This window comes from Stegostoma tigrinum, chromosome 30, assembly GCF_030684315.1.
Source record: "Stegostoma tigrinum isolate sSteTig4 chromosome 30, sSteTig4.hap1, whole genome shotgun sequence".
NCBI classification, from domain to species: domain Eukaryota; kingdom Metazoa; phylum Chordata; class Chondrichthyes; order Orectolobiformes; family Stegostomatidae; genus Stegostoma; species Stegostoma tigrinum.
In genome coordinates, this window is record NC_081383.1 from 30,370,872 (window position 1) to 30,385,078 (window position 14,207).

General features: G+C 42.6%; 1 protein-coding gene across 3 annotated transcripts in view; it reads right to left on the minus strand.

Annotated features, from left to right (window-relative positions):
- Positions 1 to 14,207, minus strand: part of tnfaip8l1 (tumor necrosis factor, alpha-induced protein 8-like 1) — a 56,330-nt gene that overhangs the window by 23,188 nt on the left and 18,935 nt on the right. The window contains exon 1 of one of the 3 annotated variants that reach the window (XM_048560213.2): positions 5,494 to 5,752. The exons of the other annotated variants lie outside the window; for them this stretch is intronic. Coding sequence (XP_048416170.1) covers positions 5,494 to 5,521 — 28 coding nt within the window. The 5' untranslated portion in view covers positions 5,522 to 5,752. Of the gene's footprint in view, positions 1 to 5,493; positions 5,753 to 14,207 lie in introns of those variants that run through there. 3 annotated transcript variants of the gene reach the window in all.

Sequence of the window (14,207 nt, forward strand, 5' to 3'; positions counted from 1 at the left end):
CCCCATGACGTTGATGCCTGTGAGCACCATAAAGATCTTTTGGGGCAAACAATGACCTGTAGTCACGAGGTACTCACTCTGATTTCCACATTGAGTCTTCTCGATATCTAGTTTGTTTGGTAAATTTTGTAAGTTAAGAAACTGAATATTAAATGAAACAAGTAGGGCTGTTAAAAAGGTGTTTAAGGAGCAGTAATCCTCTTTAGCAACATGCTGCTGCCTGGTGAGAAACTTCCTCCACCAGGTCGCTTATCAACAGTGTAAAAGGTGAGTGAAGCATCCAGATAGGCCTCACCAGGCTTGCTGCCTGATTCTCCCAATCTGGTCATAGCCTGCTTTCTTCAGACCCTTGTAAGATTTTGCCCACACAATGTTGATTGTTTGGCAGAGTGGACAGAGTATAATGTGTTCAGATTTGCTGATGATACGTGAATGGATGAGAGGGTGTGCTGGGGAGAGGACACAAGGTATTCATGCAAGGGATAAAAACAGGTTGAGTGAATGGACAAAAACTTGGAAGAAGGAGTTTAATGCAGGGTAGTGTTAAGTCATGTACTTTTGTGGGAAGAATCAAAAGACAGACTATTATCATTCGAATGGAGAGCAACTCCAACATAAAATGCAATGCAGGATGGATCTGGGTGTTCTAGTACATGAAACACACAAAGACGGGATGCAGGTGTAGCAGAATCACAAAAGCAAATGGAAATTATTGTTGGGGGTGTCGAAATAGGGAAGCCTTGTTACGAATGTACAGGGTGTTCAAGAGGCTGCAACCAGAGTACTGTGCACAGTTTTGTCCCCACATTTAAGAAAAGATATACTGGCAATGGAGGCAATTCAAAAGAGCTTCACTGAGATGAATTGTACTGAGAATGGCTAAACATCTGGCCACTGAATGGCCTTTATTCATTCAGGAGGTGAGAATTTAGTAAAACATACAAGGTTCTGAGGGGGTTTGACACCACAGATGTTGAAAAGCTGTTTCCACTAGTAGAGAGCCTCAACTTGAGGAACGTAGTTACAGAATAAGGGGACATTCGTTTAAAAGTGAGATGTGAGCAATTTATTTTTCTCTCAGAGGATAGCAGATATGTGGAATTTCCTTCCCCAGAGCATGGAGGCTAAATATCTGAAAGTATTCAAAGACAAGGTTGATTTCAAAAATCAATCTTCGGAGGAACTGATAGCTATGAGGAGCTGGCACGAAGGAAATGCTGAGGTTCAGGTTAGATCAGTCGTCATCATGATGAATGGCCGGGGGACAGGTTTGAGGTGCCAAATGGTTGATTCCTGCTCTTATTTCTTATGTGCTTGGAGGCAAGCTGTTTACTGACCATTTAATTACTTCACCAGATCACTTTTATGTACATTGGCAGAAGATTTGCTAAAACTGTAAATCTTCCTGGTCGGGTCAGGTGGCACCTTCAATACAATGTTCTGTTAGGTCACCATGACAAAGTAAACAATTGTCAGTGTAGAATAGAAGCTTAAGGCCAGTCGCTCACCTTATGTGAATAAGTGAAGAAAGACTGTGGTAATTGGAGCACTTTAACTTTGAGGGCACATAATTGAGAGTCTTTTATAAAATAATATCATAAAAGATGGATTTGATTACATTTGGAATGGTCTTACATACTGTAAGATATCCCTGTCACATTTACATATGCGCACAGGGACAGGATTGCTTCAATTTAAATGACTTGTGTTTTGACTTTCTTTTCAGAGGAAACAGCTTGTGAATTTGTGATAGACCAAGAGATAACAAACTAGTTAAAATTGTCATTCCCAGGACACAAAACGGTTGGAAGTTATAGTTGAGCTAACTATGTTGTTTAGCTTCTGCCGTGACACAGGATGTGTGATTTGAGTCAGTTGACTTATTTTTGTGGCCACATTGTGAAATGAGACAGCCAAGACAATCTTGAGATCAAGACGCAATTCTGTCCCTTGGTTTTAGACTCACCAACCAGGTTACACATCTTCTCTATCTCCGCCCTGATCACAGCTTGTAAGGATTTTGTAAGTAATCTCCCTTCCTCAGACAATCCCACCATTTCAATCTGGTGAATCTCCATTCCACTCCCGTCCACAGCAAATATACCTCTCATTACATAAGGAGATCAAAACTGGACACAATGATGAAGGTTACCTTTCTACTCAGGGAAACATAGTGTTTTGAAAGAATGAGCATTCAGAGAAATAAGTGCAATTACTATGTGTCAAAGACTTGATCAAACATGATAAATTGCAGTCAAGAAAAGGAACATAAAACTCTTCGGCCCATTCAAGAACCATGAGACGGCGCAGTGGGGCATGGGAGGGACAGGGGCAGGGGCAGCACGGTGACTTAATGGTTAGCACTGCTGCCTCACAGCACCAGGGACCCGGGTTCGATTCCGCCCTCAGGTGACACAGTCTGTGTGGAGTTTGCACGTCTTCCCCGTGTCTCCATAGGTTTCTGCCGGGTACTCCAATTTCCTCCCACAGTCCAAAGACATGCAGGTTAGATGGATTGGCCATGACAAATTTTGCATAGTGTCCAGGGATGTGCATACATGGTGGATTAGCCATGGGGACTGCAGAGTTACAGGTATAGGGTAGGAGGGTCTGTCTGGTTAGCTTTTCGGAGGGTCAGTTGGGCCTGATGGGATGAATGGCCTGCTTTCACACTGTAGGGATGTTATGAATACAATTTTGGAAATTCTGGAGGGGTGGGCCAAATGGACTATATGAATTTTATTGTCTGTAAACGTGCTATAAATCTGAAGGCCAGAAGTCACTTGTACCAGATGGCTGCGAAATCACAATAATAGCTAGATATGTAGATCTGCAAAGGATCTCATTGTAAAACTAAGTAAGTTACTGCTAACTAGGACTCAAAATGCTGTACTGGGGTAATTTAGAATGGAACACTTCCAATCCTTTAAGAATAGGAGTAGTTAGTATTTAGTCAATCCTGCCATTCTAGATCATGGCTTATTGTCTCCTCAATGTCATCAGCCTCTAGAAATGATCAATTTTCAACTTGAGCCTGTTCAATGATTGCTCCTCCACATACTCTGGGTTATGTGACACACTGCAAAAACAAGTCAACCCTTTACACCTTTTCAAAAAAGAGTATGCTTGGTGATGGTAATTATTAAAATGTCTTGTAATTATGACCGTTGCGTTAGCAGAATGCTAATGGAATAGAAACACACAATTACACCATGAAGATTTATAACTTGCAGAGTTGGGAGGAACATAAAGCATATAACTTCAAGTCAGTGAAAATTGGTTTCAGCCTTGCATCGAGATAAACTGTGATATAACTTCAGCTGCCTAGATACAAAGATCAGCTGAAGGAGATAGTTTCACCTCATTTCAGTTACACACGCACTACAGTGTAGATAACGTAGGAAGAGTCGAAAATAAAAGTTTAAAGGCAGCCAATTCCAGCAAGGCCAGAAGTGACGTTAACAAGGGGTTTTGGCAGCTCCTGGTGGAGGGTGAGATGGACGGGTGGAGGGTTTTTAATATTCTGTGTAAGAAGAAAGTGGGTAAAATGCCCATTGCCCATTAGGGGCAATGATGATAGTTCTCTCTCTCTCTCTCTCTCTCTCTCTCTCTCTCTCCCTTCCCACTGTTTTAATCAGTTTGGAAAATACATCTGCCTGCTGTTGCCTTTGTGCCCAAACCAATGTCTTTATGCGATAGGCAATGTCTGAGTGAAATCAGTAGGCTCTTAAAAACCTTCCGTTATGTTTATGTGGTAGATGCCTCTCTCATGTGTGTGAGCTAATCACTCGATCTATATTACATGCCACTCACTGAAAACAACCAATGGCAGCAAGTGATATCCAGCCCTACATTTCCACCAGACAATAGGAGAAGTCTCAAGGTAACATAGTGTGAAGCTGGATGAACACAGCAGGCCAAGCATCTCAGGAGCACAAACACTGACGTTTCGGGCATAGACTCTTCATCAGAGAGGCTCAAACTTCATTTCGAACCTGTTTCCTCCTTTTACAGAACAGACTGCCCCATTGGCTATTTGACAATGTCACTTGTTTTGTGTGCACTTGAGAGCAAGTGACAGCCTTAAGCAGTCACATCAGACTCAGTCATGCTCAACATCTGACTGTACTAAGGACAATGTGGGTTACAACAGTAAGATCTAACTGTGCTCAGAAATAGATACTTTGCCTACTGTTGAGCAGCATTACTTTACAGACAACACATTAGTGTGCAAAGTGACACGTAATCAAAATATTTCTCAAGTCGATTATCAAACCCTTCTGGACAACAAGAAATATCATAACCATAAGTCACACTAATTCCCATGAATGGATTTGACTGGCTTTTTAAGATCAGCTCTCTCTCATTCAGACTAGTTCTGAATTGGAGATCAGTATGCAACTCCCTGCTCAATAAAGGTTCCTCCCAAAGCCTTGCTGGCTAACTGACTGGGCTCCTCTCCTCATTTGTCTCTTATGCCCTCAGTAATGAGAATGCAGTTCTTTTGACAAGTTCTTTACCAGGGCAATCAATTAAACTAGCTTCATCTCGCTGCCTCCTGAGAATGTGGGTTTTAAAGAAAACACAATTTGTTTAACTCATGAGTAGGCCATCTTGTTCCAGTGGGTTTCAAAATGGGAGAAATAATCCTGGTGGCCATAATTTGGTTTTAAACTTTCACAGTTAACTACTTTTAAAATAAGGAACACTTAAAAAAGAACTCATTCTTGAATTGTTTGATTATTAAAACGGAGATCAAAAGTCTTTGAACATAACCAGCTGACATCGAAGGTAAACAGAACCACAACAGCTCCATTTCCTCTGGCTAGATAGCAGTGCGTTGTGGGCAGTGTGTAACTCAGTTCTGTGTTGCTGGGAGGTGCCAGATTCAAACTGATACTTCGGGCACAAAGGGCCCTCACAATTCTTCATTCATAATTTGCATCCTCCTCATACTATTTTGTTAATACATGGACTATGAAGTTCCACAGGCCAGAGAAACTTTTTCACCTCTTCCTAACTATTATTTATGCATTGCCTGATCCAAAGTCTAATTTGTAGACAAATCAGTAGATATCCCATTACACCTTCAGAGCTCAGAGCTTGGTTTTGAGGCATTGAATGCTGTTATGAATTTTGCTCCCCAGATTTTCTTTTCGTCTAGTAGCCACAAACTTGCTGGTAACTGAGTTTACTGATCATTTTCCAGCAGTGGTAACGTCTCATATTTTAAAAGACAAAAATAAAATTTCAGGTAAAATGTATCTACCAGGTTTTTAAATAGCAACCAAGTCTTGATGAAATTCACTCAATGGTACTTACAGAATTTCAAAATTTATTCCCAATAATCTCTTGTATTAACGACTTTTTAAAGTTTGCTCAAGTATACAGAAGGAGCGCTAGTTAAAAAGAGAAAACTTAAAGAACATTTTTAGTTTGGAGAGACAACCTGACTTGTTTCGACTTGTAGTCAAATTCCAGACCATTCCTTACCTTCCTTTACTTCGTCTTCCAACTCCATGGCTGGTAAGGATCGGTAATGACGTGCACAGCTTGGATAAATCGCAGCCAGCCAATTCAAAAAGTACCTGTGCAGAGAAGCTGAATCACACTTGAACCTGGAGTGTGCGCCAGTCAAGACACTTCTGTGAGGAGTTCGGAAAATGCTCGTTTTTGGAAGCTGTCAGCTCAGGCTCGCCCTGCCCGGTCCTCCACCCTGACTGACGACAGACACCCTTTCAGGTCCGGCCAGGCAGCCAGCTGGGAAACATTCTCCCCTCCTCGAATACGATCACCAATTGCAGAGGGTGGAGGCACAGGGAGGAGATAGGCACGCCAACTTCACAAACTAGACATCGAAGTCTCTCAGCTTGGTTTCATGTGTTTTACATATTATAGTAAAACAGGAAATACAGTAAATATCCTGTACGTCTCTCAGACTTTGTACAAAGGGAGCTTACTCATTTTAGAGACAAACTTTTCCTCAGAATAGAGAAAGGATCACACCCAAATTGTTAAAGAGTTTTCTACATACACTAATGGAATAACGGTGTATTTCTGACATTTTCCTGACTTCCTTTCTGCACAAGCGTAAAAAAAATTCTAGAATCATGCTCTACCGAAACCAAAGGAGGACAATTTTTCTTTCCCCTTCCTGAATTCACACTCACCAATAAATTCCAGGTTTAATCCCTGCTCTGCATAAACTGGGTTATACCACAGTTTCAGTAATTACCATCAATTAATGCTCTAAAGCCAAGCACAGGAAGCAGAAATCCACCCTCTCAGGCAAGTGTAAAAGATCCTGAAGCTCTAATGTGCAGACTGACATTTCTTCCTTAAATCAACGGCATGGCAAAAGATTATCTGGTCATTAGCACGCTGCAGTTTGTGGAAACTGGCTCGGCAGAAATTTAAGTATCACATTTCCTACATAAAAATAAAGTGACGAGACTTCAAAAGTATTTCATTAGCTGCAAAACACTATGATGATATAAAAGGTACTATATAAATGCAATTTTTAATCACTCTATAGTGGGAATGATAGACAAATTGCATGTCAACTCAGCGATACTTCAGCGTGCAATGATCAAACACTCAAGCCGAGATTTTCACTTTTGTGGAAATTTCCTGACTTGCCCCCACGGTGTCAACAGACAGACTCCAAGTCGAAGGATCTTGGCTCTGCAGCAGGAATGCACAAAGTTGGAAGCACTTCAAAAGAGGTGGCTGAGTGCTGAGGCAGCCTGGCTAAAAAGCCTATCTCAGTCCCAGGATCCTCTAGCACTCTCTACTCATCATCCACCCACATCCCTGCCAGCTCCACACACTCATTCCAATTCAGCATCAAATCATTCCCCCAACCACTTCCATGGTATCTTCTAACAACCATGCCAGCATTGCGAGTATTTAACCTGGAGGATATCCGAAGCCATGCAGAGGTGAAACAACAGAAAATGCTAAAAATGCAATATAGATTTTACTAGACAGATCAGATACTAAAACAAGTTCATCAAAGCCTTATCAAACTTACTAAAATCTCAAAGCTTAATCCTTTCCAAAAGCAAACTGTCCAAGACAGCTAATCTTTTTATTAGCCTATTTAAATTGTCATAGAGTCATATAGCTCGGAAGTAGACCTTTCGGTTCAACCAGTCCATGCCGAACATAATTCCAAGATAAACTAGTCCCACCTGCCTGCTCCTGGCCAACATCTCGCCAAACATGTCTTATTCAAATATCCACTCAAATGTCTTTTAAACATTACAATTGTACCCGCATCCACCACTTCATCTGGAAGTTCATTCCACACGCGAACCGCCCTGTGTAAAAATTTTTCCTCATGTCTTTTTTAAAATGTCTCTCTCCTCTCACATTAAAAATGTACCCCCTACTCTTGAAATTCCCCATCTTAGTCACTAAAGTGAGAACTCAGAACATGCCTTCTTCGACTAAGACAAATGTAGCTTTTGGAAATGAGCCCGCATTCAACAGAATAGAAATGTTAGCCAAATGGAAAATGACAAACAACAGCTATTTTAATTATGTGAACAGACTTTGCTTTTTAAAAACTCCCAGTGATTTTTCTTTTCATTTCTAAAGAGCTGGGGGTTTAAATAACTTCACATCATGACAGTTATTCAGACTTTATACACTCTTGAAGATTCTTCATGTCCACTACATTATTCGTGCCATCCATAATACATATAACAGACAAAATGCTGTCTGCTGTTTAAACTCAACACTACATTCAAATAGCACCACTGAGTTCAGCTTCACCTTGTGTGTGAATTACCTCTTTATACTTCCGCTTTCCTTTACCAGCAAAAATTCAGTCAGTCAGAAATAGGAGCAGTGCATCCATATTTGGGTCCCTCTCACTATTTTCAAAGTACTATAGATTTTTGACATAGAGAGTCATGTGAAAGGATGGTGGGCCAAGGTCATGCAAGAAACAGAGTTTAGACATGGCAATTCCTTATAATCAATGGCACTTTTTCCTTTCTTTAAGATAGCAGCTACATCAGGTTTACTTTCCATTTGACTATAATGGTGCTACAAATAGAGACAGTTAGATACATATCCATGATTTTGAAGCATTTCTTGTTCTGGCATTTAAAGGCAAGCCTGAGAGTAAGAAATTCATTGATGATTTTTTCCCCCTCCTGATGTTGTGTCAACTTCATCACGAAATTTAGAAACAGGAGGATCTCAATTAGCCCCCCTATCTATTCTGCCATTTAACAAGGCTGATCTATGACTGAATTCCTTGCACATGCCTTTCATCTCATAGCTCTTAATTTGTTTGTATTATTAAAAAATCAAACTTTTTAACAAAAATTTACAGTTGATTTATCATCAAATGATTGTTTGTAAATTCAAAGTGTTGGCCTTATAAGCCTCTGAACCTGCTCGACCATTCAGCAACATCACGGTTGACCTCATCTTAAGCTCAGTTGTACTTTCCTACCTACAACCCTCGAGACACCCATGTCTAAAAAAAATCTCTCCAAATCAGCCTGGAATAGATTTGATATCCCTGACTCCACAGCTCCCAGGGAGAAAGAATTCCAAATAAATTCCTCCGAGAAAAGAAATTCCTCCTCGTCTGGGTCTGAAATAGGTGATAATTTAATCTGAAGCTATTCAGCATCTAGCTTGTCAAGATGCCTAGGAATTTTTTGTAACCAGCATAAAGTGCTCAATCCACCTCATTTTCCGCTTGGGGATCCTACAGCCCTCTCAACTCAATATTGAGTTCAATAATTTTAGGTCTTAAACTCTCCCATGTCCCAGCCCCCCACCCCACACACCAGGCCTTGTTACCACATAGCCTGCCATTACATTCCCCTGTTGTTAGTCACTAACAATCCCCATTAACAACTATGCACCCTCCCAGCCCAATCGTTAGCAACTCCTTTGTCTGTCCAACTGTCTTTCTCTCTCTTTAGGCTCCATCCTATCGTTTACTCCCTATCCCACCCACCTCCCTATTTTCTGCATATAAACAGACATTTTCTCAGCCACCACCAGTTCCAAGGAAGGGTCACCGGACCCAAAGCTTTAACTCCGTTTTCTCCTCCACAGATGCTGCCAGACCTGCTGAGCTTTTCCAGCAACTTTGTTTTTATGTTCCATCTTTCCTCATAAGACTACCCCTGTTAGGTTTATCCTTTCTTAAAAATAATGAGACCAAAATTCTATGACGTACTCGAGGTGTGTCATCACCAGTGCTTCATACATTGGAGCTAAGGCTTGGTTAGCTCAGTTAGCTGGATGACTGGTTTGTAATGCAAGGTGATGCCAATAGCATGATTTGATTTAATTTTCAGTTTATTGTAATGCGTACCGAAATACAGTGAAAAGCTTTAATTACGAGTAGTACAGGCAGATCACAGCAAGCAAAGATTGTGCAGGTCAAAAAGATTTAGGAGGGCATACAGGTTACATTGCAGGTTACATTACCAGAGGCTAGACAGTCCATTCAACAGCCTGGTAACGGGTGGAGAGAAGTGCACCTAAAGCTGCTTCTGTATGCTCTGCCTGACGGAAGAGTTTGTAGGAGATCATTACCAGGGTGTGATGGGTCTTTAATCTTGGCTGCCTTTCTGCGGCGGTGGGCCATGTAAATAGAGTCCATGGATGGAAGTTTGACTTCCGTGATGGTCTGGGCTGTACACAACACCTTCTGTAGTTTCTTACAGTCCTGGGCAGAGCAGTTTCCATATCAGGCCATTATGCACCTGGACAGTACGCTTGCAATGGTGTATCTGTAGAAGGTGGTGAAGGGCCTTATGGAAATGCTAAATTTCCTGAGCTGCTGGAGGAAGAAGAGGCATTGCTGTACCTTCTTGACCATCGCATTTACATGGGAAATGAGAGATAGGTTGTCAGTTATCATCACGCCGAGGAACTTGATGCTCTTCACCATCTCAACCTCAATTCCGATGATGTAGATGGGGTCATATTCTCCTCCTTTCTTTCTGAAGTCAATGATCAGTTCTTTAGTTTTGCTGATGTTGAGAGGCAGACTGTTTTCATTGCATCACGTCACCAGGCCCTCTATCTTCCTTCTGTATTTTGACTTGTCGTTGTTAGATATCCACTATGGTGGCATCGTCAACAAACTTTGTAGATGATGTTCATTTGGAATTTGGGAACACAGTCGCAGATGTTCAGGGAGTAGCTGGACCAGCTGAGGTCACCAACATCTCAACTTCATCCAGGGTCAGAGAGTCTTAAGAGCTGTACGGCATGGAAACAGACTCTTTGGTCCAACTCATCCATGCCAACCAGATATCCTAAATTAATTTAGTTCCCATTTGCCAGTATTTGGCCCATATCTGGCTAAACCCTTCCTATTCATATAGCCATCCGGATGCCTCCTAAATGTTGTAATTGTACCAGCCTCCACTACTTGCTCTAGCAATTTGTTCTATACATGCAACGCCCTCTGCATGAAAAAGGTTGGCCCTTAGGTCTCTTTTAAATCTTTCTCCTCTCACTTTAACTCTATAGTTTTGGACTTGCCTACCCTTGACGATTCACCCTATCCATGCCCCTCATGATTTTATAAACTTATTTAACGTCATCCCCCAGTCTCTGATGCCCCAAGGAAATAGCTGAAAATAAGGTGCTTTTCTTCCAGTTTGCGCTGAGCTGGAGTGCTGTAGAAAGCCTGAGACAGAGATGTTTGCCAGGGAGCACTGTGGTGTGTTGAAATGGGAAGCAACCAGAAGATGAGCGTCATTTTTTTGCAGACATAATGTTGGTGCTGTGAAGCGGAGACCACATTGTGAACAGTGAATGCAGTAGATTAGATTGTGTGAAATAATAAATAAATCACTGTTTCGCCCAGAAGGTGTGGCTCGGGCCCTGGATAGTGAGGAGAGCAGAAGTAACAAACAATTGTTACACCTTCAGTGGTTGCTTGGGAAGATACCACGGAGCTGGGAAGTGGCGTCGGGAACGAAAGATGTCCCGGTGGAAGGCTGATAAGATAGACAAGGGGAATGTGTCCGATGGTGGAATCCAGCTGGGAGGTGGCAGAAATGGCAGCTAATGATCCTTTGAGTGTGGATGCGAGATAGGACAGTAAGTGAGCACAAAGATATCCCTATTGCTGTTGTGGCGATGAGGGCTGAAGTGTGGGAGATGGGTCAGACCTGGCTGAGGGCCTAGTCAACCATGGTGGCTGGGAATCCTCAGTTGAGGAAGAAGATGGACATTTTGGAGGCTCCCTTCTCAAAGTTAGCATTATCAGAACTGACGCAACGGAGATGGAGGAAGCGGGAGAATGGAATAGAGCTGTTGCAAGAAGCAGACAGTATGAGGACGTATTGTCAAGGTAACTGTGGTTGGTTTGTGGTGGATATTGGTGGTCAGCGATCTCTGGAAATGAAAACAAAGATCGTGAGAAAGAGAAGGCAGGAGTCAGAAATGGACCAGGTGAAGGTGAGAGCAGGTTAGAAATTGGAAGTGAAATCGATCACCTTTTCCAATTCCAGATGAGAAAGTGAAGCAGCACCAATGATCTCATCAATGTTCTAGAGAAAGAGTAGTGGGTAGGGGCTGGAGTAGGACTAGAACAAGGAACTTCCAAGTACCCCACAAAGAGACAAGCATAGCCGGGGCCCATGGCCACACACTTAACTTGAAGAAAGTGAAAGGAATTACAGAAGAAATTGTTCAGAGTGAGGAAGAGTACAGCCAGGCGGAGGAGTGTGGCAGTACTATTAAGTCCCTTCTCTGACATCAGCATCTCCTAAAAGCACTTAAATGCAGTAACATTAGCAGACAATTTGTCCACAGCAAGGTCCCACAAACAGTAACAGGATCATCACCAGATAATCCCTCTTTTATGATTAAAAAAAAGTCATGTTTGTTGAGGAATAAATACTAGGCAGAGTACTGGGGAGGTTTCTCACTGTTCTTCTTTGAAATAGTGCCAAGGAATCGTACACACGCACCTGAGAAAGGCCTTTGAAATGTGATACATTTGGCAGTGCAGGATGATGGCAGTCTCAAATATGTGCTTCAGACTGTGGAGTGCGACACACAGTCTGTCTCCGTACCCAGAGTGCTACCACAAACACATCTAAAACTGCTTCACAATACACACAAATGTACTTGCTGCATGAGTGAGTAACTGCAGAAACCTTAAAATGAGGAGCACTCGATGAGAGACCACCAAACTAGCATTCCCAGAAACAAAGCCATCACAACAAATTCTGCAGTTCTCTTCCTTCTCTCAATTTCAGACTGAAGCAGACTGGAAATGAGCTGAAACCAGATGCTTGCCTGGAAGAACTAAAGCGAGGTACACTGGGACGAGAAGAATGTTAGTATTTCCTGTTCCCGTCCCATGGGTCTTCGCTAGAAGGTGGCAACACCAAATGCTGCCTTGAGCTGAGAATAAAGAATTTTCTACTAACCTGTATTGTCACGAAGCAAAGGCACATTCCTACTGCAGTAAAAATGTCTTTCTGTATTTCTGCCAGCTGTTTTGTTAGTCTTTCAACTTCCTCCCTTCTTTCATTCAGAGAGGCACTGAAAGGGCTCACTGATCATCTGTTGGTCAGTGCATCTTCTTGCCAGAGGCTGGACAGACAAACAGAGTCAGCAAGTTTACTACAGCTAATGCTGACCTGAAGCTAAAGTGCTGACATTTGACTAAGTTACTGAGGTCACTGGAAATAACTTGTCCCCAGCCTAAGATTGCTGGCCTTGAATTCTGCGGTGATCATTTGGACTCATTTAGCAACAGTAGTCAGTAACAATGATGTCAATTTATTCTGCAGTGCCTTTTTTAATGCTGGCTATAAAATCATAGGTTGTTCCCTTTGTGTCCTATCAGGATATTAAAATATTAAAATCACCGATGGCATAGTTGAGCTGTTTTCCTGGTCAGGGGACCTAAGTTAAGGGTCAGTTGGCTGGATGGCTGGTTAGTGATACAGAACGATGACAAATACATGAGTTCAATTCCTACTCTGCTTTGAAGTTACAGCAAAGGGCTCTCCTTGTCAACATCTCCCCACACCTGAGACATGATGACCCTCAGGTTAAACCACTACCGGCCATCTAACGATAGAGCAGCCTGATGGTCCAGTCGGACTATGGTGATTTTATCTTTTACCAACAGGGAAATGGGCACACTGAACCCCTCCATGTTGTGACACAAGTTTGTAACAGTTTTGCTATTGCACAAAATTCAAGATGGACATAACACACACACGCGCGCACACACACACACAATGGCTCAGTGGTTAGCACTGCTGTCTCACAGTGCCAGGGACCTAGGTTCAATTCCACCCTCAGGATAATATCTGTGTGGAGTTTTCACATTCTTTCCGTGTCTGTGTGTGGGTTTCCACCACATGCTCAGGTTTCATCCCACATTCCAAAGATGTGCAGGTCAGGTGGACTGACCATGCTAAATTCCGTTAGTATCCAGGGATATGTAGATTAGGCGGGTGAGCCTTGGGAAATGTGGGGTTATGGGGATAGGGCAGTGGGGTGGGTCTGGATGGGATGCTCTTCAGGGGGTCAGTGTCAACTCAAGGGGTCAAATGGCCTGCTTCCACGCAGTAGGGATTCTATGACATAACTGGCTATTCTATCTAATATCTGAAGAGGTGGTGTATCACTCCTTCTTTGACAGTAATGGCAAGGGATGGAGCAGCCCCTGTTCTGGGATGACTTCTTCCCTGGATGGGCAGTGACAGGGAGAGCCCATTGAAAGAGTGGAGGCCCAGAAAACTTTACCTCATAGACATTGCAGGAGAAGGGGAGCTGTGCTTCATCAGCCCCAGCCTTCACATTCACCGAGCCCCAGTCTGGTGATGTCCTTGGGGCATGTACTCTAGCAGGCTTCCTGCAGCCTTTCATAGCCAGCTAACATCTCAGGTGCATCTGTGCTGCAAAAAGGCTATTTTAGCCCCATTACCAGTCTTAGTCAGTTAGCTACAAATCAAAAGTAGAGTCCCTAGGGTTGGAAGTGAGGAAGGCAGCAGGTTTGCTATTTGGCACACCGTCAGAAGTGTCCTACTCACACCAAGATGCTCTTTGCAAAGCTCACAAAGATTGTACTAGCTGACAAGAGGAAAATGGAAGGCCTGAAAATTGGTCTCTGCAGTGCAAGACCAGGCTTGTAAGTGATCTTTCTCACCATGATGCTTTCTATTTTCTGAATTATTGGAGTATTG